The 25,662-nt window shown below is 42.5% G+C and overlaps 2 protein-coding genes across 6 annotated transcripts in view; one reads left to right on the top strand and one right to left on the bottom strand.

Moving 5' to 3' along the window:
* The first annotated feature begins 328 nt into the window (after positions 1–328).
* Positions 329–19,377, top strand: cnot3a (CCR4-NOT transcription complex, subunit 3a). Of its 5 annotated transcripts, none has more exons than XM_079504486.1 (19): positions 329–409; positions 1,446–1,514; positions 2,525–2,592; positions 2,676–2,750; positions 2,850–2,939; positions 3,048–3,176; positions 4,655–4,750; positions 4,893–5,112; positions 5,641–5,765; positions 6,983–7,039; positions 7,457–7,528; positions 7,788–8,754; positions 9,652–9,757; positions 10,619–10,760; positions 11,658–11,757; positions 13,926–14,124; positions 14,770–14,902; positions 17,184–17,309; positions 18,174–19,377. In XM_079504486.1, the coding sequence occupies exons 1-19, from the start codon at positions 343–345 to the stop codon at positions 18,270–18,272; spliced, it is 2,940 nt and encodes a 979-aa protein (XP_079360612.1). In that variant the 5' UTR covers positions 329–342; the 3' UTR covers positions 18,273–19,377. The 5 variants fall into 5 exon arrangements, with proteins under 5 accessions (XP_079360612.1, XP_079360615.1, XP_079360614.1 ...); XM_079504489.1 differs by having other exon boundaries at positions 7,872–8,754; XM_079504488.1 differs by having other exon boundaries at positions 5,647–5,765.
* The window catches only part of mboat7 (membrane bound O-acyltransferase domain containing 7), a 184,530-nt gene continuing 167,787 nt past the window's right edge, over positions 8,920–25,662 (bottom strand). Inside the window, exon 10 of the transcript XR_013790265.1 lies at positions 8,920–8,947. The gene's annotated coding sequence lies outside the window, so the exon portion shown is untranslated. The remainder of the gene's footprint in view (positions 8,948–25,662) is intronic.

Genomic DNA, 25,662 nt, shown 5'->3' on the forward strand with positions numbered 1-25,662 from the left:
TTATTTTTTATTGTTGGGAGACAAACAGATACTTGTGTGAACATTATACAGACTGCACACCTAATAAATAAATACATTTGCTTATTGCTTAATATATTGTCCTCTTATCATTCTAGTTATGTTAATGAAAATGTAACAATTATTTAATTTAACAAGTTAACATTGAGCAGATAATTAAAACTGAATGGACTACTGGTATTGATGATGCCAACTGGATGAAGAAGGAAACTGCTCCAACAGAATGTGTACATTGTGAATTCTGATATGTTTGGGGGGGGGGGGGGTGCTGTCAATCATAATCTGCCAGGCTGCTAAACCAATCGTCGTGCTTCGTTCCACCTGATGTTTCACGGCCGTCCGTCCAATCGCATCCCACGGACGGGAGTTAGGGCGGGACCCAAAGTTGGAGGTGGGATTTAGCTACCGTCCATCTTTAGCTAGAGTACAACGAGATTGTCGAAAAGAAAACACAATTTGCAAGTAAAGAAGACTTTTGGGGGAATTAGCATTGCCTATAATTCAAAAGGACAAACGAAAGCCCAGACCCTAGGTAAATGTCGAAAATAAGCGTGAATCTAGACGCTCGGGTTGACCCAGTTTCCCTTTTTTCCTAAATGTGGCTAACTGGCTAGCTAAGCTGCTATCTAGTATTTTATGCAGTGGCTAGCCTGTTAGCCACATTAGCTAGTAGGTTAGCGAGTGGCAAAGATTCTGATATTTATATATGAACCTGCACAACGCAACCACCACCATAACACGGCAGCAATGCGCCCTGATATATTAATGCACGAATATGAAATGTGTCCACCAGCACGAGCTATAAATGTGATATTATTGAGCAAACTACTAGCTGTCGAGCTAAGCTGGTTAGCATCATTATAGCCCAGTAACGATAGCTGGCTAGCTAGAGATAGCCGACGAGCATGTCAGTGAGCTCCTCGCTAACGCGTTTAATGTGAAACTGAATTAAATGGAAACATGTCTGAAATGCGTCGCTACACAAAGGTCGCGTCGGTGTTTTCAGCTTCCCATTTACATGTCCGTGGAGGTAACGGCTAACCACTGTGTTTTTGTGTACATATCTCTGCAAGTGAGCTAATGTTAACGTCAGTTCCATCCAGAGCTGGAGACTTGGACTCGAGCCGCACTCGCATCGCTGCCGCTGTCTGAAATCAGGACTTGTTTAGCCTTGATAACTCCTGTCATTTATTGTCATATATTATCTGACCGATGGCCGTCTTGATCCAGGGCTTGGGACTTGTTGTGACTTGCTCTGACTCTTGATTTGGACTTGACTCTCTTGGACTCTGACTGAAAGACTTAACAAAGAGCAAAAAGACAGCTCAGCCTCAGATCATGAACTCAAAGGGTCCGGAGTTGAGGGTGTTGGTGGTTGTCTCTCCCCTTGCACTGTTCACAGTTACATCTGTACATCTGTCCCCTAGCTCTGTGTGACAGACGGAATGTGGACATTGTCGTAGTCAAAGCCATGGCTGACAAGAGAAAACTACAAGGTAAGAGTCTAGACTTAACTGTCACAATGAGGGGTGTGTGTGTGTGTGTGTGTGTGTGTGAGAGAGAGAGAGAGAGAGAGAGAGGGGGTACTCTGGTACAGAACGTTTTGGTATAATAATCTGTTGTCTCTCTAAAAGGGAGAGACTACAGGATGTAGTGTTGCAACCTGCATCTCATCTTTACTTTGCAATTTGCACCACTAGATTTTTTTTAATAATAGGATGAATCTAGAGTTGCAATACCCTCCATTGACAGACCATTCATCCAAATTGAATTTCCGATCTGCTTGTATTAAACTACATTAAACTCGCCAACATGGCAGATGTAGGGCAAGCTTGAATTATCCTCCTGCAAAGCATTTTTCCCATAAAAATCCACCGTAGACATGTTATGAGCTACTTTCTGTATCCGTGCCGTGATATTTTCGAAGTGTTGGAGTTTGGAAGGACTCGTTTTTATTAACGGGTCGTGCTGCTGCCTCCTGCATTACGTGCAAATTTGAAACAGGTTGTACGCAGGGCCGTTCAGTGACTTTGACGAGCGCTTCCAAACTCAAACACTTCGAAAAGAATCACCTGCACAGAATTTCTTGAACAGAAAGTAGCTCATAACATGCCTACAGTGGATTTTTATGAGACAAATGCTTTGCAGGAGGACAAGCTTGCCCTACAGCTGCAATGTTGGTGAGTTTAACATAGTTTAATACAAGCAGATCGTAAATTCAATTTGGATCAATGGTCTGTCAATAGAGGGTATTGCAACTCTAGATTCATCCCATTATTAAAAAAAATCTAGTGTTGCAAATTGCGGCTACTTTGGTATAGTGTGTATCCCAGGTACTGGACCCTTTGGTTGAATAATAAGAGTTTAGTTTCTTTAGTCTCATCTCATTCAGAATCAGGATACTTAGTGGTCTTGTTTTAGTAACGGCTTATTAGAGATTTAACTTTGCAATGATTAAAAATGCATGTGATTGCGTTTATAAATTGTAACCAACTTTCATTTCCAGGTGAAATCGACAGATGTTTGAAAAAGGTAGCTGAAGGAGTAGAACAGTTTGAAGATATATGGCAAAAGGTGAGTACGCCCCATTTCAAAACCTTTTTTTTCTTCTTCTGAAGACTGTCTGACACGTTGCAATTTGTTTACATGTTTTCCAGCTTCACAATGCAGCGAATGCTAACCAGAAGGAAAAATATGAGGCTGACCTCAAAAAAGAGATTAAAAAACTACAAGTAAGATAAATCAGTGCAACACTCAATTTATTTCAGAGGGTCATCTCTTCCCCTTTCTGGCATTTAGCAAGTTCTAATGTTTTCATCCCCTCTACGTAGCGATTGAGAGATCAGATAAAGACATGGGTAGCCTCGAACGAGATCAAAGACAAACGGCAGCTAGTGGAGAACCGCAAACTCATCGAGACGGTACTTTTCTCCAACTCTCGTTCATGGTTGTTTCTGTTATTCGACTCATGTGACGAAACCTATTGTCTTCCATCTCTAATGTAACCATTTGTGACTGTCTCGCCTCAGCAAATGGAGCGGTTCAAGGTGGTGGAGCGAGAAACAAAAACAAAGGCGTACTCGAAAGAAGGTTTGGGGCTCGCTCAGAAGGTTGATCCAGCTCAGAGGGAAAAGGAGGAGACGGGACAGTGGCTAACAGTAAGATGTGCACTATTCAGCTACACCTATTGTATATTTAAAAATCACACACGCTCTTATCATACACATACATCAGCCAATCAAATCATCACATTCCGTGCTCATACACACAAACACGCAAAGCTGTGCATAGGAGGGGCTGTGCTTAAAGGGCAACGTCATCTACTTTGAACCTGTCCACCTCACAAGTCCACCTCACAATAGAACGTATAAAGTGAGTTGCAAGTGTTTTTAATGTCGTTTAATGCAATCAGGTAGGACTTTTCTGTTTGGATGTATGGGCTGTCAAGGCCAGAAAGTAGTTTATTGCCACTCGGTAGGCGTTCCCGCATAACTTCTGGTTATGATGATGATGTCACGTGCATACCCTCTATAGAACGATAGGATTCAGTAATCCTTTTGTCATTCCCTGCCCTCATGTGCACATAAAGGACAGAAGCGTTAATCTGATAATGGAAAACTTGGGAATGAATGATTAGCCTTACAAAAGGCTGCAATCATAAATCATTTCAGCTCTCTCAATGATGCCATGAGTCTTCCTGATCACCCCCCACGGTGCGCCACACAGCATCCAGACTGTCTTGGTTTTTTTTAGTAGACTTCTAAATCTAATCTGACACTGACACAAGGGCTCTGTTTGAAAGCACAACAACAAAAAATGGAGGAGTTAATGTGCTGGTTCTGAAGGCAAGGCGAGGGGACATGACAGTGATAAATTAGTCACAGATAGATATATGCTAATAAACCTTTTTATGCTGTTTACACATTCAAAAGGCTGTGGCAGGTTGTGACCTGAGGAAGAATTACTCTCACAATGTTGAGTGGCAGCTAGCTGGCTGTCCGACAGACCTAATTAGCCTAAGTATTTGGCTGCCATTGTAAACACATACGCTCTGCTGCATGGTCGGTCTCCTTGGTCTTAATGGCCATAGTTCACTCTGTGAACACTTGAAGAATGCAATGTTCTGAATATATCATACAACTATCATTTGGTGCTCTGAATATCCAATGGGTCTAGGGATGTTTGATATCGGCTTTTTTGCCAATATCCAATTTTATGATGTTGTCCAACTCTTAATTTCCGATTCTGATATCAACAGATACCGATATATGCAGGCTTTTTTCCCCACCAAAAGTAAACTATATCAATCAAAATAGCTATCAATATATCAATCTAGTTCAGACCTCACAGATGCGCAACAGATTAGTTCAAATCAAATGAGTTGATTCTTCTGCTGTAGATTTGTTTAGTCTGTAAAATAGCATGCATAAAAAACGATACGGATTTTCAGATATTGCATATGTTTGTTTATGCTATCATCTGCCGATAATATCGGGAGGCCCATATAATGGACATCCCTAAATGGGTCAAATTTGGAAACTGTGTAACTCACAACAGAACAACCGCCAATCCCTGGTTCTGTTCCCCACGAAGATGGTCCGTTCATTCTTACAACCTTTCTTTCTTCCCCATCTAGAATACAATAGACACTCTAAACATGCAGGTAGACCAGTTCGAGAGCGAGGTGGAGTCTCTCTCGGTGCAGACGCGAAAGAAGAAGGGCGACAAGGAGGTGAGTATTGCTCTGACTCGTCCTGATTCACAAAGTGCAAATGATTCTTCTACATTTAGGTAATGCTGCTGCCTCGAAACAACCTCGCATGAAATATTGAGCTCTGCGCATGTTGTCTTGACTCCCCTTGCGTGCAACGTAGAAGCAGGATCGCATTGAAGAACTCAAGAGGTTGGTCGAAAGGCACCGGTTCCACATCCGCATGTTGGAGACCATCCTGCGAATGCTGGACAACGACTCGGTCCAGGTGGACTCGGTCCAGAAGATCAAGGACGACGTGGAGTATTACATCGACTCGTCGCAGGACCCCGACTTCGAGGAGAACGAGTTCCTGTATGACGACCTGGACCTGGAAGACATACGTATGTAGAACAGTCCCGGTGCTTGGAAAAAATCTTAATATGCTGGGATTAATTTTGAGACTTTGAATTGGATGTAAAATACACGCTTTGGCAGTTTAAAGCACGACCGGAATAGTGATGGTTTGTTGTGTGAAGCTTTATGGAGTTGTTTGGGTAATTGCTTTGATTGTTTAAGGGCTGCATTATCATGGATAATGTCATTACTTTAGTATACATTCAAGATGATTAATCAGGAATATGGGTAACAATCTCTTTTAAAAGGCTTAATGAATTCAAGTGTTTCAGTCATGTCAGTGATTGATAAACATTCAACGGCAAACAAATGCAATAAACAATCAATTATTAATTTTTATTCATGCAGTCCTACTTTGTGGCATTTAACAGGCCGTGCATAGAAGTGGAGAACAAAAATCTCAGCCAAAATGTATTAATTATAAAGCCTTAGTGAGGATATTGATATTGATGTTTTATATTGAACCACTTGAACACTGTCGGAAATCTTAACACTATCTCTCTCTCTCTGCCAAGCTGCAGCGCTAGTCGCAACGTCTCCGTCGGGTCAGGAGGATGAATTGTTCCTCCACTCCAGCAGCACTCCCACCTCCACCACCTCCTCCTCGCCTATCCCCCCATCCCCAGCCACATGCACTGCCGTGAGTTCTGGACCTTGTTACGCAGCCTCAGTTAATGGGTTGACCCGAATCCTGTCTTTCTATTGTGAGGAAGACACACAAAATATCAGACATAATGCTGATCAATGCGTTCTGTTTCTCTCCAGAGCTCGGAAGCTTTTATGTTGGGATATTTGCGTCCTCTTCAAAATAGAACACCAGGATTCAGGCTTTAAAGGAATACTCACCCCGTGGAGCCTTCAAAACACGGAGATTCTTTTGTTTTTGTCGCATTCCGGAGCCAATAATCCAATATTTGACTAATGGGCTCTATGCACACAGAATAACTCTTCCTACTTCCTTCACAGGTGTTACTGGTTAAGGCTCTGTTCCATTTTGTGTACAGTGGTTCGGTTCTCAAACCTTTTAATTTCAAGGACCCCCATAACTCTGAGAGTGTACAAATGTGTACACTCTCAAAGTTAACACACCCGTACGGGGCCATTTGGATCCCACTAGACTAAAGGACACTTTCAGACCCACTGGTGTAGCAGTGTTTCCAGTGAGCCAACATGCACAATAGCAGCACCCTGACTCTGTTTGACCAGAATGGAACAGAGCCTTAATTAGTATAATCGGTAACACCTGTGAAGGAAGTAGTGAAGGGGCCCAGGTTCTTCCCAAAATGGCGTGTGAATAGAGCCCATTGAAGTTAATGGGAAATAAAACCAATCTTAACAAGGGCAATACTATATTTAAAACATTGTCTTTGAACCTGCATCATCATAACCTGACTCCGCCAGATGGGGCAGCAGAGAGTACACTGGGTTCCCCCCTCCTGCTCCCATCTGGGAACTCTCAGGCAGACTTGATGCCCGGCCACAAAACGGCCTGGCCAATCAGCAGCAGCTAGAAGCTGCTGCTAGAAGCTGCTAGAAGCTGCTGCTGAGTTCCCAGATGGGAGCAGGAGGGGGAACCCAGTGTACTCTCTGCTGCCCCATCTGGCGGAGTCAGGTTAGCATCATCAGGCCTCTCTCAGTGATTAGACTGTGAGTTGTTTTGGAGTTTATATATATATTTTTTAATGGTTTACCAAAGGTCTCCTACCACAGCAATGTCAGCAAATATTGAATTATAGGCTTAGCAAAACAATTTGTGTTCACTTAACTGCCCAGTTAGTCCATGTGCGCTAATTTGATGACACATTTGAAAAGTGGATGGCCAATGGTCATGCCAACCTGTCTCCTTTTCTCCTGTAGGAGAACTCGGAGGACGAGAAGAAAAGGGCCCGGTGGACAGACGGTGAAGTTGGTCAGGTAAGAGGCTGTACTCGTTACTGTCCGTAGATGAACAATTAGCTCTTCATCTTTGGTCATTTGGAGTAGAGCCCAACCGATATATATCGGATTGGCTGATATATCGGTCCTTATTAAACTTCTTTGATGACATTGGTAATAATATAGGTATCGGCAATTATGCAGCCGATGTATTGCGATGTTTCAACCTGGTTTTCCTGTTTTGGTCATTATAGGTGGACATTTTATTATATAACTATTATTTTGTAATCTATGTCTATGTGTTAATTTTCATTTGTGTGTTTATGTTTATTTGTTTATGTTTATGTTTATAAGTTAAATGTTCTCAAAATCGAAACTTTTATCAAATGAAACATTTCTAATTCATTTAAATATTCTTTTTTTGTTTTTTAAACACAATATTGGTCAAAACACTAGGACTATCCAAAACCGGGAGCAACATCAGACCCAAACATCTGGCATTGGTCGGGCTCTACTTTGGAACCAACAGTGAGCCAATGTTTATGTTCTCTTCATTGTTCTCTCATGCATCAACAGAAATTAAGCCACACTTTTGCTCTGTTTGTCCATAGTTGGATGGCGATGTACTGCTGATGTAGTTGTACCATCTCCCCCCTCCATGGGCCTCCATAGCGTATTGATATGTAACTCTGTTCCACGTAGGCTATATTCTGTATTCCAGTTGCCATCAGTTCGATTCTCTTAAGAAAGCCTTTTTTGTGTGTGTTGCTGTCCTGTCATTTTGCAGTCGCCCGTGAAGAACGGCACCCCTTCCTTACTTTCTTCCTTATCTTCCTCCACCACCTCGGGCTCCTCTTCGTCGTCCTCGCTGGTGTCCATGGCGAGCATCGTCGGGGGCATCCCGATCGTTCCCACCAGCAACAGTCTTATAGGAAGCTTCAGCAGCGCGGTGATGCAACACCAGCATCAGCCTCCACAACTGCAACCACAGCAGCAGCAACAGCAACAAGCCCAGTCACCAAGCCAGCAACAACAACAACAACAGCAGCAACAGCAGCAGCCACCACAAACAAAACCCTCTGCTCCCTCAAACACCCCCAGCCCGCCCAGCCACCCCCTCTTACTACCAGCCTCCACCGCCCCGTCTCTCCCCACCCCCAGCACGCCCAGTTCGGTGGCGCCCATCTCCCAAGCCCAGCCTCTGCCCGGGCCGTCCCCGGCCTCCAGCCTCGGACTCGGGCTCGGGCTTGGGCTCGGACTCTCGGGTCTGAGCAAAGTCTGCATGACGGGGAGCAGCACTGCCAACCAGCTAACCAGCTTAGGTCTGGGCGGCATGCCCACGTCCCTGAACACCATGGCGGGGCTGATTGCCGGCTCCACCCCCGCCCCTTACGCCCAGGCGGCGGCATCGGGCGGCTTGGGTCTGAGCGGCATCGGCCAGTCGAGCGTCTCCGTAGAGAGCGGTGTCTCCTCCATCCCCACCTCTGGCTCCAGTGGAGTCACCACCAATGGCGCTGGCACGGGCTTGGGTTTGCTGGGTTCGAGCCCTGCCCACAGCTCTTTGACTGGAGGGATCCTGGGTCTGGTCCCTGGGCAAAACGTGGCCACTGGAACACCTCAGGTGCCCCCCAGCCCCGTCAGTGTCGCCCCCGTGGGGGTCGTAGGCATGATGGGAGGGAATGGAGGTGTAGGCGGCGGAGTAAATGTTGCTCCAGCTAGACCGCCAAGTGGACTGAAACAAAATGGAAGCACAAGTAGGTCCACTTACTTGTCCTTTTGGTTTTGTTTATGTTCCCTGCATGACAAGTACGAAAATGTTTTACAGTGGTGACCTTGTTGCATTGTATTAACCAGTAAAGTATTGCATGTACACAAGAACCTGAGTTTTTAAAGGTGATGTAAGTGATATTGTTCAGTCTCCAGCTCTTTAGTAAACAGACAATTCATCTTCAGTTTAGGATATACATGGAAGTGAAAAATTTAACAGACAAAATTGGAATAGGAAAACACTGTAAATGTGAAGCTGATAAAGAGGTTCTCTCTCCTCCTTATTGGATGAAATTGGTGACCTACATAAATTATGTATTTTATGTTTATTTTTTTAATTTTAAGAGCTGGAGATGAACTCTCTGTATAGCAAGGATTACTATAAAAATATATAGCTTTTTCTTTTAATGAATAATATCACAGCACCTTTTAATGTGGAGAACAACAGGATTCAGGTTAAGAAGTTGTCCTTTTAAGTATTAACCCACTATTATTGTGTACTTAATACTATTGTGTTTCATGTTCAAACAGGGATTAGTCTGTTGGGTCATTATAAAATGTTATTCAGTGGCATTCATGTGGCATTATTAATCATTCCAGCTGTATAGTAAAAGAGCAACTTAAAAAAAAAAAAGTGACAACATTTCGATCCACAATGGATCTTCTTCAGGTCAGACACGAAGAAGATCAATCAATTGCGGATCGAAACGTTGTCCTACTACAGAGATACACGAATAGAATGTGGAGTGCAGGCTTTACCTCTATATTGTGTTAGCCTTATTGGCCCAGCAGCCATTGTCCATGTGTCGTATGGCTTGAGATGATTATTACCATGGTCTCCTGTGTCTCTGTCTCTGTGACCTTCTCCCCTCTCCTCCTTTCAGGTTACAGTGCCGTAGTGGCAGAGAGTTCTACAGAGTCAGCGCTAAGCACACCTAGCCAATCGCAGAGCAGCCAGCCCTCATCGCTCACCTCCTCAGCCAGTCAGCCGTGAGTGGTCCAATTCATAAGACAAGCTAGGCAGACATGGATGTAGGGCTATAACTATTATTTTACTTGCGATTATTCTATCTACTACCTGTACATTAATTTAGTGATTTGGAAAAGAAACAACTGGGGAATACATGTGTGTACCGGAGGAGACGACAGTGATCCCAAAGATCAACAGTATGGGTTGACATTAACAAGGACTGTGCACTTGGGCAGTTATACTGACTAAATCGGGAGAAATGTGTTTAAAAAAAGTTATTTTCATATTATGCATGCAATGTGGATTACATGGTGTGGTACAGCAAGAGCTCGGTCAGATGGCTTAAAAGGGATGTTTCATTTCATCCTTATTGAACTTGAAATCACACTCTTATTTTTCCTCAGATAGGACAGTAGTGTGTTTGAATAGGACTTGACCTGAGAACAATTCTTAAAAAATCTTCTAAATCCTAAAAGTTTTATGAAAAATCTATGTTTCTATGTCAGTGGTACTCAACCTTTTTCATGTCAAGGACCCCCAGAATTATCTGTATTTGGCCGCGGACCTCCATCTCAAAATATGTTGTTCCAGAGACCCCACCCCAGAAGCAAAGATTTGAGTTAAAAACGTTTTTTCGATTTTTCAAAAATAGAAGACCTACAAGTCTGCTACAAGAGCTCGTAGATCTGCTATTTTTCAATATCTAAAGCATAACATAATGCTTAGAACACCAAAAGGGATTCCCGCCCAAAATGGGTTAATCCACCCGGTCGTCGTGAGGCGGTGCTGGAGAGCACACTGAAATTGGGCTACAAGTCCACGACCACATGACAAAACGTTAACTCTGCCTTTCTCTCGCGCCTCTCGGGCCTCATTGGCAGGATGGACAACGGTCCCAGTCTGATCAGCTCCATCACCCTGCCCCCGAGCTCTCCGTCCCCCTCGTTTTCTGACAGCACACCCGGAGGAGGGAGCCTGCTCAACGGGCCCCACTCCTATACGCAGCCCTCTGAGGGCCTAAAGGTGAGCAGCATCAATCTATCTGTGGCTTTTAATATTGGTTTAGTAGTTTCACATGAACCACTTAAGCCTTGTATACAGTACGTTGTCATACGTCAAATAAAAGTAAAATAATTGCGGCGTTGTGTCGCGTTTTGAGCCTTCATTCGTGGCAAGTTAGGCCCATCTGGTCACCTAGACCAGGTCTGAACTTTCAGGTCGACCTGCACTATGTCAAATAAAATTGCTTTCATTTTTACGTAAAGTATATGAACGATTTCATTGGCATGAAACATTGCTTGGTGCTTCCATTAAGGATAATTGAGGGAAGCTTTCATCCAACCTCAAAAGTAAATACATTTTCTTTTTTTTTGCAAGAGAGGTCCCGTGGGAATGCATCCCAGTGTTATTGTTAGTGTCAACTATTGAGCTAAGACAAATCCATACAGTTATAATATGTATGCACTCAAATTACTACAATTTACTTTTGTAAATCAGTACCAGTAAATCAGTTTTACTGAACCCTCAAATAAAGCTTTTGCTGCGGACCCCCCCCCATCTGAAAATGTGTTGTGCCAGGGACAAACTTTCAGTATTTTTAAAAAACCTTTCAAAAATAGCAGATGCGCTTGTGATGCGCTTTGGGCTTGTATATCTGCAATTTTTAAATAGACAACGCTATAATCTGAAATGACACAGGTGCTTTCCCGCTTTTAACGGGGTCAATAGTTGGGTAGAATGTATTTAATTGTTTTTACCGTTTGCTCCCCCCCCCACACACACACACGCACACACATAGACAGACGAACAGACATGTTTCTCATTTATGCTCATATCCTCATGTTCAACTACAACTCTACCATACTCTTTCTATCCTTCCTGAATCCTTCCTGTATTAATTCTCCGCGCTCCAACCTCCAGGCTCCGGAGCCTCTCAGTTCTCTCAAGGCCATGGCTGAGAGAGCAGCGCTAGGATCTCGTCTGGACGGAGAGATCTCAAACCTACACCTACCAGACAGAGGTCAGTAGCATCACCACCACACACTGATAACACACGGTGTACAACACTCCGTGCACAGTTCGGGTGACCAAGTCATAGACCCGCCACGTAATACGGAAGTGCCGTTTTCACCTGTGCATTGTGGCCCGTGATATGTCACTGACTTTACCCTTAGAGTATATATGAATAGAGACGGCACCGGATTTCTCCTCCCATCCTCGCATGAGGCGATTTCACTCCTCCTTCCGGGTAGGAACAGAGTGCATTCTGGGATTGATTGGGCCAAACTCTAGAAAGCGCTGGCCGTTGACTATCATTGCACTGAAACAGCGTTCACGTGTCATCATGAACGTGCGCAATGATAGTCAATGGACCAGCGCGTTCATGAGTTTGGCCCAGCGCTGCAATACCAAATTCGGCCACTATGTCCATTTCGCCTCAGGGTTTCCTTTTGCCGTTTCCCTTTCCGTGATGCGATGGAGCGATTTGTGGTGAGCGCGAAAAAAAGCACGGGTCAGTGGCCAAAGACACATCACCGTCTGCCGCCTTTGTTCAAAATATATGCTTTGTCTGTGTCATATTACGGAGAAACGACAACATGGACGCGTGGCGTTAGCGGCGTGCAAGCTTCTAGTTGTGTTGTCTTCCAGTCCTACTAGCAGACACACGGACCAGTGAACACACACACACGGTGCACATTGTGTACAGAGGGCGTCGATCTGCCATGCTAAGCATAAGTATTGCATGCGTAGTGAAACTGAGAAACATGACCTCAGAGTTGATGTCAGCACTGTTGGGGGAGAATTGGCCACATATATAATTCATTGTATGACAAATAAAATATCCAATCTGCAGGATCAACATCTGTAAGAACATTTGGAAAAAGGTTAAATATGAAAAACAACCATAGAAAAACACTTATGTCCCATAACATATGATGATGACATATGATCATAGGATTATGATGATGTTGGTCTTGCCGGAATATGGAGAGACAGCGGGGTGGCCTGCACTTGCATAATTCGCTTTTTCATCATAATATAATTTGTAGAAAGGTATATTGTTGTAGGGCCTACAACAAACTATCTTACAGAGCCCAATTCTGTACCAATAACGGTATATGCACAGTTTGCACACACAGGATTTATATTTCTTTCTGGCAGATCAATGGTGTCATTTTGATGACTGTCAGTCAAATTCGGGCAAGGTCCTTGCCCGGCCTAATCACACACATTAACTTTTGTGCCGAAACGGCGAAGGTCAAGGTCACAAACGATGTCCAGATCAAAATGACATGACATCCTGACTAGGGGCAGAAATTGTTGTGCCCGACGATTCAATTCCGATTCAAAGGGCTACAATTCAATTATGATTTGATTACAGATGATTTGATTACAGTCACAGTGTGACTATTAAACAACGTGCTTTCATTTACTTCCATTATCTTCATCTTGTATCTACTATATAATGTGCCACGTCTCTGCGTGCGTGCGTACGCGTGTGTGTACGGTTGTAATGCACGTAACTCGAGAACCGTTTGACCCACCGACTTCACATTCGACACACGCGTTCCACACCCCCACAGTGAGTGCAGTGCCAGGTATCGAGTCGGTCGGACCCACGGTTCTCCAGAACCACCACAAAAGGCTCTGGTCAGGCTCTGCCAGTGGGCCTAATGAGGCCAACTCCTTTCACCTGGGCCAGGCTCTGCCGGTGGGCCTAATGAGGCCAACTCCTTTCACCTGTGCAATTTCCAGCCTCTGCCTCAGCCAATTGAGGCTCCAGCAATCAGGCTCTGCCAGTGGGCCGAAATGATTGCCAAGTACACTTTTCATTTTGCAGTTTACACACACAGGCACATACACAGATCTCCATGTGGGACACCGGCTGACAGTTAAAACAGGTTATATGACAACATATATCATTAGGTTCCCAAGTTGCATCGTTCCTGTCAACTGGAAGGTTATATTGGACAACAGAAAACAGAAAACTCACAGGAAGATAAACAAGTCCTTTTTTGTAAAAAAAATATCAAATAATACTTTTTTAAATAATAAAAGAATCGATTTTTACATTTGTGAATCGATTAATAATCGTCCATGTTGGCATCGCGATTAATCTTAACAATCGATTTTTATTTTCCACCCCTTCCATCCTTCCTGACAAACGTGCACCTTTTCTTCCTGTAGACATCTTCTCTAGTTCGTCTGCAGCCCCCGGGACCCCTGCCGCCCCCCAGCCGTCCCTGTCAGAGGTCAGCATCCCCCCCTCGCTGGGAGTGTGTCCACTGGGCCCCACACCTCTCTCGAAAGACCAGCTTTACCAGCAGGCCATGCAGGAGTCAGCGTGGACACACATGCCTCACCCCTCGGATTCCGAGAGGATCAGGTAAAAAAAATCTCACCCGTTGAATTGAGGGGCGCTGTTAACATCATACATCTCATTCTGGCCAAAATAGCCAATTTGCTCGTCTACATATGACGTAAATTTTCCATTCATTGTCAATGGCATTTAATGAGCTGATTTGTTCAGATACATAATTATGTCAATGGAAAATGTGACAAGAGTTCAGGACAAAAAAGCTGAAAGGCTAGCGCCCCTCAAAAATCATCATAGCTGGTTTTGTTTTCATGCATGCTCTTTGTGAGATTCTATACTTTACACTTTATAATTTTATACGATGCCCTTAATGCCCCACAAAAAGTGCCGGTCTACAAGCTCACAATGTATTGTGGGGAAAAATAGAGGAAGATATTGTCAGGCCTGGCAGAGACAATGAAAATAAATGGTCATTTAAGTCTTAGTTTTACAGCCTACGGCAAGTCTATATGCATTGTATTTTTGCCATAGTACGTAAATGTTTTATGAATATTTAAATATGTAGATGAAGCTTCATTACATTCTTGTGTCTTGTGTTGTTTGCAATTGATTGGGTTGTTTTCCACACTGTACTGCAGTGAAGCTAAACGCATGTTCGCGTGGAAACGTATTGATTGTTATTGTTTTCTTCCCCAAAATGTTGTGGTTTTCCAGGCAGTACCTGATGAGGAACCCCTGTCCCACCCTGCCCTTCCACCACCAGATGCCCCCTCACCATTCAGACTCTATAGAGTTCTACCAGAGACTGTCGACAGAAACGCTATTCTTCATCTTCTACTACCTGGAGGTATGGAACAACCACACGGCCAATTCTGGCCAATTCAACCAATTCTGGCCATGTCACGATAACATTAGGGCCAAAAGAAACAGCTGATCTTCAAGCTCACAAGTCACAACGCATCGCAACAGCGCGCTTGAAGATCTTCGTCAAAGAGATTTGGTGTGAGGGAAACAAATAGGGGACCAAGTATATAGACCCCTGCGGGACATCGGTCAACAAAGTGTATAGGGTTTAAGTGGTTAAGCCCTGTATAACCCTGGGCGGCAGTGGCCAGGGGTAGAGTGGCTGATGGGTTTAGGTTTAGGTTTATTTATTTAGCATATAGTACAAAAAATAGACAATACATATCAAACAACAAAAATACAATGCAAGGAAAGGAAGAAGCCAGCTGGCTTATTTGGAATCCTTTCCTGTATGAGGGCATTGATTTAAAGTTCAATTAAGAACAATACAAAAGTCTACAAGTTTGGCGAAGGGGGGCAGATGTGCAATAAAGAAATAAAAAACACAGACTGCACAAAAAAGGGAAATAAACAATACAAACAACAAACACACAAAAGAAAATATAACACATCAAAGTAAATCATGTAATCTACAGAGAGGAAGAAATAAGATATTTCTTTAGATGTTTTTTGAATATTGACAAGGATAATGAGGATTTAAGTGAAGCATCTAGGGAATTCCATAGATGAGGGCCTCTAAATTTGATGAAAGATTGATGTTTGGAGGTACCCATTTCAATCCCAACCTCTGTATCCACAGGATGCACTACTACTGTACTGTTTTTTATTCTAGTTTATTTTGCTAGCTTTAGTTATAAAAATAATCATTTCTTCTTCTGTTTTCTACATGAATATAACCCTATAAAATGAAATGGTTAAATGTGTAAAAATGGCAAAATATGACTCCTAAAGTCGTTGAAGTGGGACTCATAAAATGTCCCTGGGACTCATCTAAAAGATCATCCCTGCATCCCGGGACTCGTTACATTGAAAACCTATTTACATCACTGTCAAAGTGTCCTTGAGCAAGACTCTGAACCCCCTAATTGCTCCAGATGTGCAGGTTGGTGCCTTGCATGGTTTCCACTGCCATCGGTGTGTGTGAATGGGTGAATGTAATGCAAAATCTCTATGTAAAGCACTTTGGATAAAAGCACTATATCAATTTTCATTATACCACCATTTTCCATTATACTTCTTTATACTAAAGAAAATAGCAGATCTAATGAGCTCACGTGTAATATAATTACAGTATAATATCATCATGGCCTCTGTTGTGGTTTTGCCCTAAATTTCAAAATTGGCTAAATGTTTTAAAACAGAAGATCTACAAGCTCCCATACCTCCCTACAATAAGAGATAATGGAAATAAATGGCATGATTTTACCTTTGTGAAGAAGAAATGACTGATTGCGTACCTTTGATCCCATAGAGGTGTAGTTTGATCCACTCTCCCAACTCCCTTGAACCTAGTCACACAGAACCTTTTTTCTCCTGATCAATGCTGAGCAGAAGTCTCCTCAGATCCAAGCGGGTATCACACTTATGATAAGTTAAGCGTTATTCATAGTGGTGAGGTGACCACTGCAACTACAACATGACGTCACTGAGCCGCGGTGAAGAGCAAACCACCGCTCTCCCCAGCCCTTCTCTCTGTTTTTACTCACCACCGCTCCACGTTATTACAGCTCCGGTGGTCACCTCACCACCGAAGCGGTGGTCACCTCACCACCGAAGCGGTGGTCACCTCACCACCGAAGTGGTGGTCACCTCACCATCGAAAATCCAGACTATGAATAGGCCTTTAGACTTTGGTCCCCAGGTATTTGAATCGGAACTGATCTGGACACAGGTTCCATATAGAACACGGAACCCAAAAACTGCACTGGTCTCGTGTGTTGTCGGGTACAGTGACAACAGAATCTGTCATCATAATGACCGTAAGTCATTAAGCATTGTTCAGTGTGGCAGAGTACACTCTTCATAACTCTGGTCCAGAGCCTTCATGTTTCATTTTACCATAACCATTTTGAACTATTTTGAACTTTTCCCTATTCTGTGCACGTCATAATAGTGTGGGATCTAGAAGCTCACAAATGACACGTGAGCTTGTAGATGGGCTATTAATATTTTCACATGAAGAGATTTGGTTGGTGTGGGGGGGAAAAGGAGTGGGCCCCCTGGGGGACCACGTTTGCCAAATGATATAGGGCGTAACCCTATATGCTTTTATGCTATTAAATATTAAATATATTCATATTGTTCATGTGGCTTCCCTCTCCCAGGGCACCAAGGCTCAGTATCTGTCAGCCAAGGCGCTGAAGAAACAATCATGGAGGTTCCACACCAAGTACATGATGTGGTTCCAGAGACACGAGGAACCCAAGACTATCACTGATGAGTTTGAACAGGTGAAAGAGCTATTGCTGTTATTTATACAGATATGATATGATCGAGCATGCTGTAGATACAATCTGTTTCAAAGTGACAAGAAAATACAGACTACAGAGAGATGATCAAGAATGTCTAGGAATGTGTGGAGTTTGCATGTTCTCCCCGTGTCCCCTAGGGTAGGTACCCTCACAAAAAACATGCAGTAATCATGATCTCTAAACTGCCTCCCCCTGGCCAGCCAGGGCGCCTGATGGAGGGGAAAGGAACTGGTTGGAATAACGTGTTCCTTCCACGCGCTACGTCCAACCATAAAGAATGTCTAGGAATGTGAAATTTCTAGGCCTGTTACCAGTCTCCCCACACACACAAGAGGCGGTCACATAGCACCCTCACACACCTACCACAATGTTAAACACATACCATGCACACAAGCACATGCTGCTTTGTATATTAAGACTGCACACAAGCAAATGCTCACATACATGTTCACGGTATGAACATGTAAGTAGATACCTGCACACAGTATTGTTGAATATTTTAGTAATCTGTTAATTTAGAAATTGTGGGTTTAAATTGTAAATGTTTCTAATATATGCTTTTTAGCTGATTAACTTTTAAAAAGGGGTGGAATAAAACTAATGTTTTTCACCAACATAATAATAATGGTATACATCCAGGTCTAGAATTACTGTTTTGTTTAATCTCTGTAAGTGAACAGCCGCTATTATCCCATGTGTTATTCTTGTAGGCAACAAATCAAGGAAACGACAAGCCTTTTGCAATGTATTGTGTGCAATGTAGTGACTGAAAGTCGTCTGTTGCACCTTTTTTTATGAAATACTGATCCGACTGTTCCTCTCACTTCTCTGCCTCCATTCCAGGGCACTTACATTTACTTTGACTATGAGAAATGGGGCCAGCGGAAGAAGGAGGGCTTCACCTTTGAGTATAGGTACCTCGAAGACAGAGACCTCCAGTGACGGACACAAGAGGAGGGGACTGATGGCGGAAAGACAGAGAGGGAGAACGTGCTGCTGTTGACATTCCGAGACTGAACTCCATACTGTGGCTAGAGATTGTGATGTGTAGTAGAAGCCCCTCTCCTATAACGGAGACCGGTGTCCGTAATAGGCTGCGTCTCACGTGAAGCCCCATTGCCCCTCCCTCACGTCACCGCCGCCCCAGCCGTGGTCAGAACCCCTGTTGGCGTGGCCCGAGTGGGGGAGGGTCTACGGGTGTCATTGGAGATCTTGCGTTTGTGCCTGTCTTTGTGCACACTCAGTATGTGGCATTAAGCCTGATTTATGCGTTGTCGTGCGAGGGCAGTGCAAGTCGAAAACAGCCCGTGTACGAGCTCGCAGCGCGTCGACATCATCGACGCGTTGAGAGCTTGTAGATGGGCTGTCTTCGCCATGTAACACCGTCGTGCGGTGGAGCATGAATTGGGCATTAGGAAAGCCTAACCCATGCATGTTTCTCATGTTTTAAGTTTTTCCTTTTTTTCCTTTTTCATACCCCCCCCCCCCCCCCCCTCCCCTACCCTTTCCGTTTTCATCAAGGTGATTTCTCTGTACCACGCTCCTACCCCGACACAAGCCTGGAAGCCTTTGACTTTACAAAACAAAATACATTTGGATTAAATCTTGTTCTGTTAAAAATTGGCCAAGTTGTACTTACTGTAATTCGGTGGTGCAGAAATGGGGGGGAGGTGGGTGGGTGTGTGGGGGGGGGGGGGGGGGGGGTTAAGCAGACATGTAGGAAAATGGCTTCATTTGAGGCCCTACAATGCCTGTTGAATATGGTCACTATTAGAGATAGTGAGCGATTATCAATAGTTATATTGATATTGTCTTGGTCGATTTAAAAACACTGATTGAGAATGACCACACAGGGCCTCTCCCTGTGCCAGGGAAAGAGTCCTTATTGGACATGAATTAAATTGCTATGCAATTGAACTCGTCTCCGACTCCCTCTCTCTTTACAAATAAAGTGTTTTTAAGTTTACCTGTAAATAGAGAACGCTTCATCCTTACTGGGCGTGTTCATGTTTGTGAAAAAAAATAAAAATCTAAATCTAAAAAACAAGCGTTTTTGAGAAATCTTGAGAGTCCATTTTGTTTTCACCCTCCAACGCAGAAATAATTCCACAGCCATTTTCAGCCCGGTGAATGTGTTTTATGTCCTTATTCACTCAATACAACCTTGTGCCACCTCCCTCAAAATGACCTTGAGTCAGCTTCTACCCAGTCAGTACCTTGGTTTAAAGTTCTCTATATGCCCTGCATTCTTTTGTCGTTACCTCATCATCACAACTTAAATTTCCACTGCTGTGTTGAATTTACCACCTGATATTTCAAGTTATAAAGAAAACCCCTATCTATACAGTGAACTGGTGAATGTGCACTGATTAAACTGTTTACATGTCGAGTGAAAAGCACGTACCAATCTCTGCTCCAAATGACCTGGTGGTGGATTGAACCTGTGGGGGGTTTTGGAAATGAAGAGAAACCCCATGTCTGGTCTGTAGTGTTTGCTCATGTGCTACTCCTGAGGAACTATGGATTTTCCACTGGCACATTCGAGCTGGCTTTTAAACCCTTTTTTGTTGGACAGGGTGGGATCTTTTCTTGGACGCTTAAATGATGAACAATTATGTTGACTTTAACATCTTCCCCCGATTTGGCCAATGAAAAGGTCTCGTCTGTGAAACTAAAGGAGTTAAAAGTGAAATGTTGTGTCTTGTGTGATCCAGCCCTTGACATATTTGCAGTTTTCTTTTAAGGATGAGGAAAAGGACATGAGAGGGAGGGGGGAAGAATAAAGCAAAGTTATGAGAGATTTGCCTTTTATAGAATCTATTTTTGGGCTTTTGAGAAAAAGGAGGGTCAGGTAGAAAATTGCTAAAATGTGAATTTCAAGATAAATATTTACAAGTTTTTTCTCATATTTACTTGTCAAGGTTCTGCATGGGCGACGTCATAAAGTGGGGTTAAAACAGGATTGTAAAATTTCAATAAATACTTTTCAGAAATTACAAGGCAAGTGTGATGTCATGTCCTGTCATTGAAAATGAATTGTGTGACTGTCAGAGCTAAGCCTAATGTGGTGTCTGTCTTCAATATGCCGGGTTTTGAGGTTAGGTAACTTTCTGTGAGGTTAGTTAGGGTTAGACTATATTACTAAAACTGAAACATTTCAAAGATTCCTTTTCAGGCAAACATGTCCACCGTAAGATGAACCTAAATAGGTTTGAATGGGGATTCTAGGTGTAAGTATGTAGGACTAGTAGCATGCCAAAGTTATAATTTTTTTCGGACGGCATACTATAGCATGTCGTTTTTCGTGATTTTGGAGGATTTGAAAAAAAGATGAATATCATGAAAAAACGAGATACTATAGTCCATGGTTTGGGACGGCATAATATATTATGTCATATTTTCATGATTTTCACACAATATGTCAGAGCCAGGACTTGAACCTGCAGCCTCCTGATTCCCAGGCAGGCTCTGTACCCAGTGAGCAACTGTGCATGCAGTTCTTAAAAGGCCGAATAGATAATGACAGAAGAGCCAGAGACTTGTTTCCATTGTGGTTCATAAACATTCGAACGTCTAGAGATAAACAACAGCAAAAGAAACAATAGACAAATCTCCTGTTATTTTATTTTTTGTATTTTATTTTTGTATCAATGTTGTACTCAAAGGGAACAGCAGACTGCATTGTGGCAGGTAGCAAGTAGATCAGTGACTTAGCACACTGGCTGCATGATCAAATCTTTACTTGCCAAAATCTGCCACTGACCCCCATTCTGAATTTCTCAAATTTAAAAGCACTCTAAAACTATGAAACATTTCAAAGTATAAAGTTCCAGCATGTGTCTCCACAGTAAGCTGAATTAAAAAAAGTGTGAATGGAGTTTCTAGGTGAAAGTGATTTTTTGACGTGCCACTATCTGCCATTGAGCCCCATTATAAATTTCTCAAATTTGAAAGCACTATATTTCTAAAACTATGAAACATAATGATAGAAGAGCCATAGAGACTTGTTTCCATTGTGGTTCATAAGCATTCAAACCTCTAGATATAAACAACAGCACAAGAAACAATAGACAAATATCCTGTTGTTTTATTTTTTGTATTTTATTTTTGTATGAGTGTTGTTACTGAAAGGAAAACTATGTAGTGGCAGGTAGCAAGTAACTCAGTGACTTAGCACACTCGTTACATGATCTGGAGGTTGTCGGTTCAAACCCCACTCAAATCTTTACTTGCCAATATCTGCCATTGAGCCCACATTTCTCAAATTTGAAAGCACTATATTTCTAAAACTATGAAACATTTCAAAGTAAAAAGTTCCAGCATGTGTCTCCACAGTAAGCTGAATTATAAATAGTGTGAATGGAGTTTCTAGGTTTAAGTGATTTTTTGACGTGCCACTATCTGCCATTGAGCCCCATTATAAATTTCTCAAATTTGAAAGCACTATATTTCTAAAACTATGAAACATTTCAAAGATTCCTTTTCAGGCAAACATGTCCAGCGTAAGATGAACCTAAATAGGTTTGAATGGGGTTTCTAGGTGTAAGTATGTAGGACTAGTAGCATGCCAAAGTTTGTGCTATTGCCATTGAGAATGCATTGGGCGTTTAAGTTAAACAACTCAGAAACTACAAAACATTTCAAAGTAAAAAGTTCCAGCATGTGTCTCCACAGTAAGCTGAATTATAAAACGTGTGAATGGAGTTTCTAGGTGAAAGTGATTTTTGCCGTGCCACTATGCCATTATACATTTCTCACATTTAAAGCACTATATTTCTAAAACTATGAAACATTTCAAAGATTCCTTTTCAGGCAAACATGTCCACCGTAAGATGAACCTAAATAGGTTTGAATGGGGATTCTAGGTGTAAGTATGTAGGACTAGTAGCATGCCAAAGTTATAATTCTTTTCAGAAGGAATACTATAGCATGTCGTTTTTCGTGATTTTGGACTATTTGAAAAAAAGATGAAAATCATGAAAAAACAACATACTATAGTTCATGGTTTCGGACGGCATACTATAGCATGTCGTTTTTCGTGATTTTGGAGGATTTGAAAAAAGATGAAAATCATGAAAAAACGACATACTATAGTATGCCGTCCGAAACCATGAACTACAGTATGTCGTTTTTTCATGATTTTCATCTTTTTTTCAAATAGTCCAAAATCACGAAAAACGACATGCTATAGTATTCCTTCTAAAAAGAATTATAACTTTGGCATGCTACTAGTCCTACATACTTTACACGTTTTATAATTCAGCTTACTGTGGAGACACATGCTGGAACCTTTTACTTTGAAATGTTTTGTAGTTTCTGAGTTATTTAACTTAAACGCCCAATGCATTCTCAATGGCAATAGCACAAACTTTGGCATGCTACTAGTCCTACATACTTACACCTAGAAACCCCATTCAAACCTATTTAGGTTCATCTTACGCTGGACATGTTTGCCTGAAAAGGAATCTTTGAAATGTTTCATAGTTTTAGAAATATAGTGCTTTTAAATTTGAGAAATTCAGAATGGGGGTCAATGGCAGATTTTGGCAAGTAAAGATTTGAGGCGCGCGACCACTACATCAAGGATCCCACAGATGTTCCTGGCCAGCCAGCACCTGCCCTGCATGGAGTGGACAACCCTCAATCGTCTGAGGACACATGTGACGTTTCAGTACAGCAATGCAGAAGTGGGGTCTGACAGATGTGTAGCCTGTATAGTACACACACTGCCCACGCTTGATGAGTTGAATACATAGAACCAGAATGGAAACAAGGCCTGTGTTATCCTTTTAGCATTATCTGTATCTCTGTACTTCTTTGCAAGCTGTTATTAAAGTATTCAATCAATAAATCAAACAAACCATTAGAATAATCCATTCTGTATCTCTACTCAGCCGACACGTTTTGTGATTTGATGCATGAGTTATAGGGACAATGCAGAACTTTCTAATCAAACTAACCGGTCATTTAAAAAACAATATGCTTTCCCTGCCTGTTTTAGGTGTTTTAGTTAACGAGTGAGTGAGCGGCAGACCGTGGCAACGCAGTGCAGGCGTTGGGCGCTGCCTTCATGGACGCACAGGTCAAAGTCTCCTTCTGGAGGCGAGGAGGAGGGCTGCCACATCACCTCACAGTCCAACTGTCTGTACGCCTCTACTGTGCCTGAGGAACACACACACGCATGCACACACGCACGCACACACACACAAGTGTTGATAAAAACAAATGACTAAAACTTTTTTCATAGAGAGAGAATGCACTCTGAAAGGAATGGAATGGAAGCACCTTAAGGAATACAAATCATTGTGTGTACACTGTTTATACCCATACACTGCTTACAGCAAATTACATCTGTATAAAGAAATTCTGTTACATACATTCTTCATTTGTTTTATTTTTAGGATGGGATTTCAACTGCTGCTAGCCGATACATTTGCACTATATATTGTATCCCACAGTTTTTTGATATTTTATTTTCTAATACTATTTATCTTTATCTTTGTATGTATATAAGAGTTGTGTAATTTCACAGAGTTCAACAGAAATGTTTTGTTGCTAATAAAAAATAATAATAAAACTTTATTTGTATAGCACCTTTCATGACATGAAATGCAGCTCAAAGTGCTTTACACAAAAAAGAAAGAAAGGCAGGGCATAAACAATACAGTGAGGACATGAATAACTTTTTTTAAAAAGACAAATAAATCAATTAAAAGCAAGGGTGTAGAAGTGGGTCTTGAGCTGAGCTTTAAAAATGTCTACAGAGGCTGCCTTCCATTTGCTGTGCTATGATTTATAACAGCCACTAGATGGCAATGATGATGAGTACTACTGCTATCTACCAATGGTTCCCAACTTTTTCATGTCAAGGACCCCCAAATTGACACTAATTAGCCCGCAGACCCCCATTTGAAAACATATGCCAGGGACCCCCCATAAGAGATATTCTTTCCTTTTTCTCCCGGCTATAGCAGTGATTCTCAACCCGTTTAATTTCAAGGACCCCCCCCAGTTTGACATGCATTAGTCTACGGACCCCCATTTCTGGTATTTCTATCTCTGGGTCCCCCAATTTTTGTTTTTAAATCAATGTTAATTTAACTATGAGAGTGTACAAATGGAACCATTTGGTTCCATTTGTACACTCTGAGTTACAGAACCATAACGGTCCATTTGGTTACTAACTATCATTTAGCTGCATGGGGACCCCCTGGAACTCCCTCAAGGACCCCTGAGGGTCCCCGGAACCAACTTGGTCATCTAGATGGAAAGATTATCCAAATTCATCAATTCAATCATAACTACTGACAATGTAAATTTACAGCAGTATAGAAAATCAAGGGCAGAGAAATAAGTCACAGACACAGTGGTACAATTACAACTCAACATATTTTATTATTATTTTACATCCAGGTATGCAATTACCAGGCAGTTAACAGGTCAATAACTAACTTTAACTATGGATCTATCTTCCATGAGGGGGAATCGAACACCAGTCTCCAAATCCCCTACAAAGAAAAGTGAAAAATTCTGATTGGGTGAAAAAGATGGCAAAACTGCCTGGCAACAAAGGCAAGCCTTCGTTTCATTGGCTGTCCGGCTGTGCCGACTATACACGACCGGCCGGCGCGTGCAGCCAGTGTGCTAAGTCACTGATCTACTTGCTACCTGCCACAATGCAGTCAGCTGTTCCCTTTGAGTACAACATTGATACAAAAATAAAATACAAAAAATAAAATAACAGGAGATTTGTCTATTGTTTCTTTTGCTGTTGTTTATCTCTAGACGTTCGAATGTTTATGAACCACAATGGAAACAAGTCTCTGGCTCTTCTATCATTATCTATTTGGCCTTTTAAGAAGAGCATGCACAGTGGCTCACTGGGTACAGAGCCTGCCTGGGAATCAGGGAATCAGGGAAGCAGGTTCAAGTCCTGGCTCTGACAGTGTTCCAAAATCATGAAAATATGATGTAATATATTATGCCGTCCCAAACCATGGACTATAGTATGTCGTTTTTTCATGATTGTCTCCACCAGGCCGAAGGCATGGGGAGAGAGTATGTTTTGCACTCCGTCCGTGTGTCCGTGTGTCCGTGTGTCCGTGTGTCCGTCCGTCCGTCCGTCTGTGAACAGCTAATCTCCGGCACCGTTAACCCGGTCGATGTCAAATTTTGCAGACACACTCCCTGGATGCCAACGATGAACCTCTGCCCCAGAATTTGCAGAACGGCCTGTTATAGCGCCACCAGGAGGCCGCTTTGTGCAAAACAAGTTTTTTGACAGTACACCTACAGATTTTGTCCAAACATCACGCAAATGGGTACACAGTCT

Source organism: Electrona antarctica (genome assembly GCF_951216825.1).
Source record: "Electrona antarctica genome assembly, chromosome: 6".
Taxonomy (NCBI): Eukaryota; Metazoa; Chordata; class Actinopteri; order Myctophiformes; family Myctophidae; genus Electrona; species Electrona antarctica.

Bases quoted from the DNA above. Each gene is read 5' to 3' on its own strand.
- cnot3a (XM_079504486.1), top strand. From the start codon at position 343: ATGTTTCACGGCCGTCCGTCCAATCGCATCCCACGGACGGGAGTTAGG. The intron at 9,758-10,618 runs GTGAGTGGTCCA...CCTCATTGGCAG, and splicing joins ACCTCCTCAGCCAGTCAGCC to GATGGACAACGGTCCCAGTC. The intron at 14,125-14,769 runs GTAAAAAAAATC...GTGGTTTTCCAG, and splicing joins TCGGATTCCGAGAGGATCAG to GCAGTACCTGATGAGGAACC.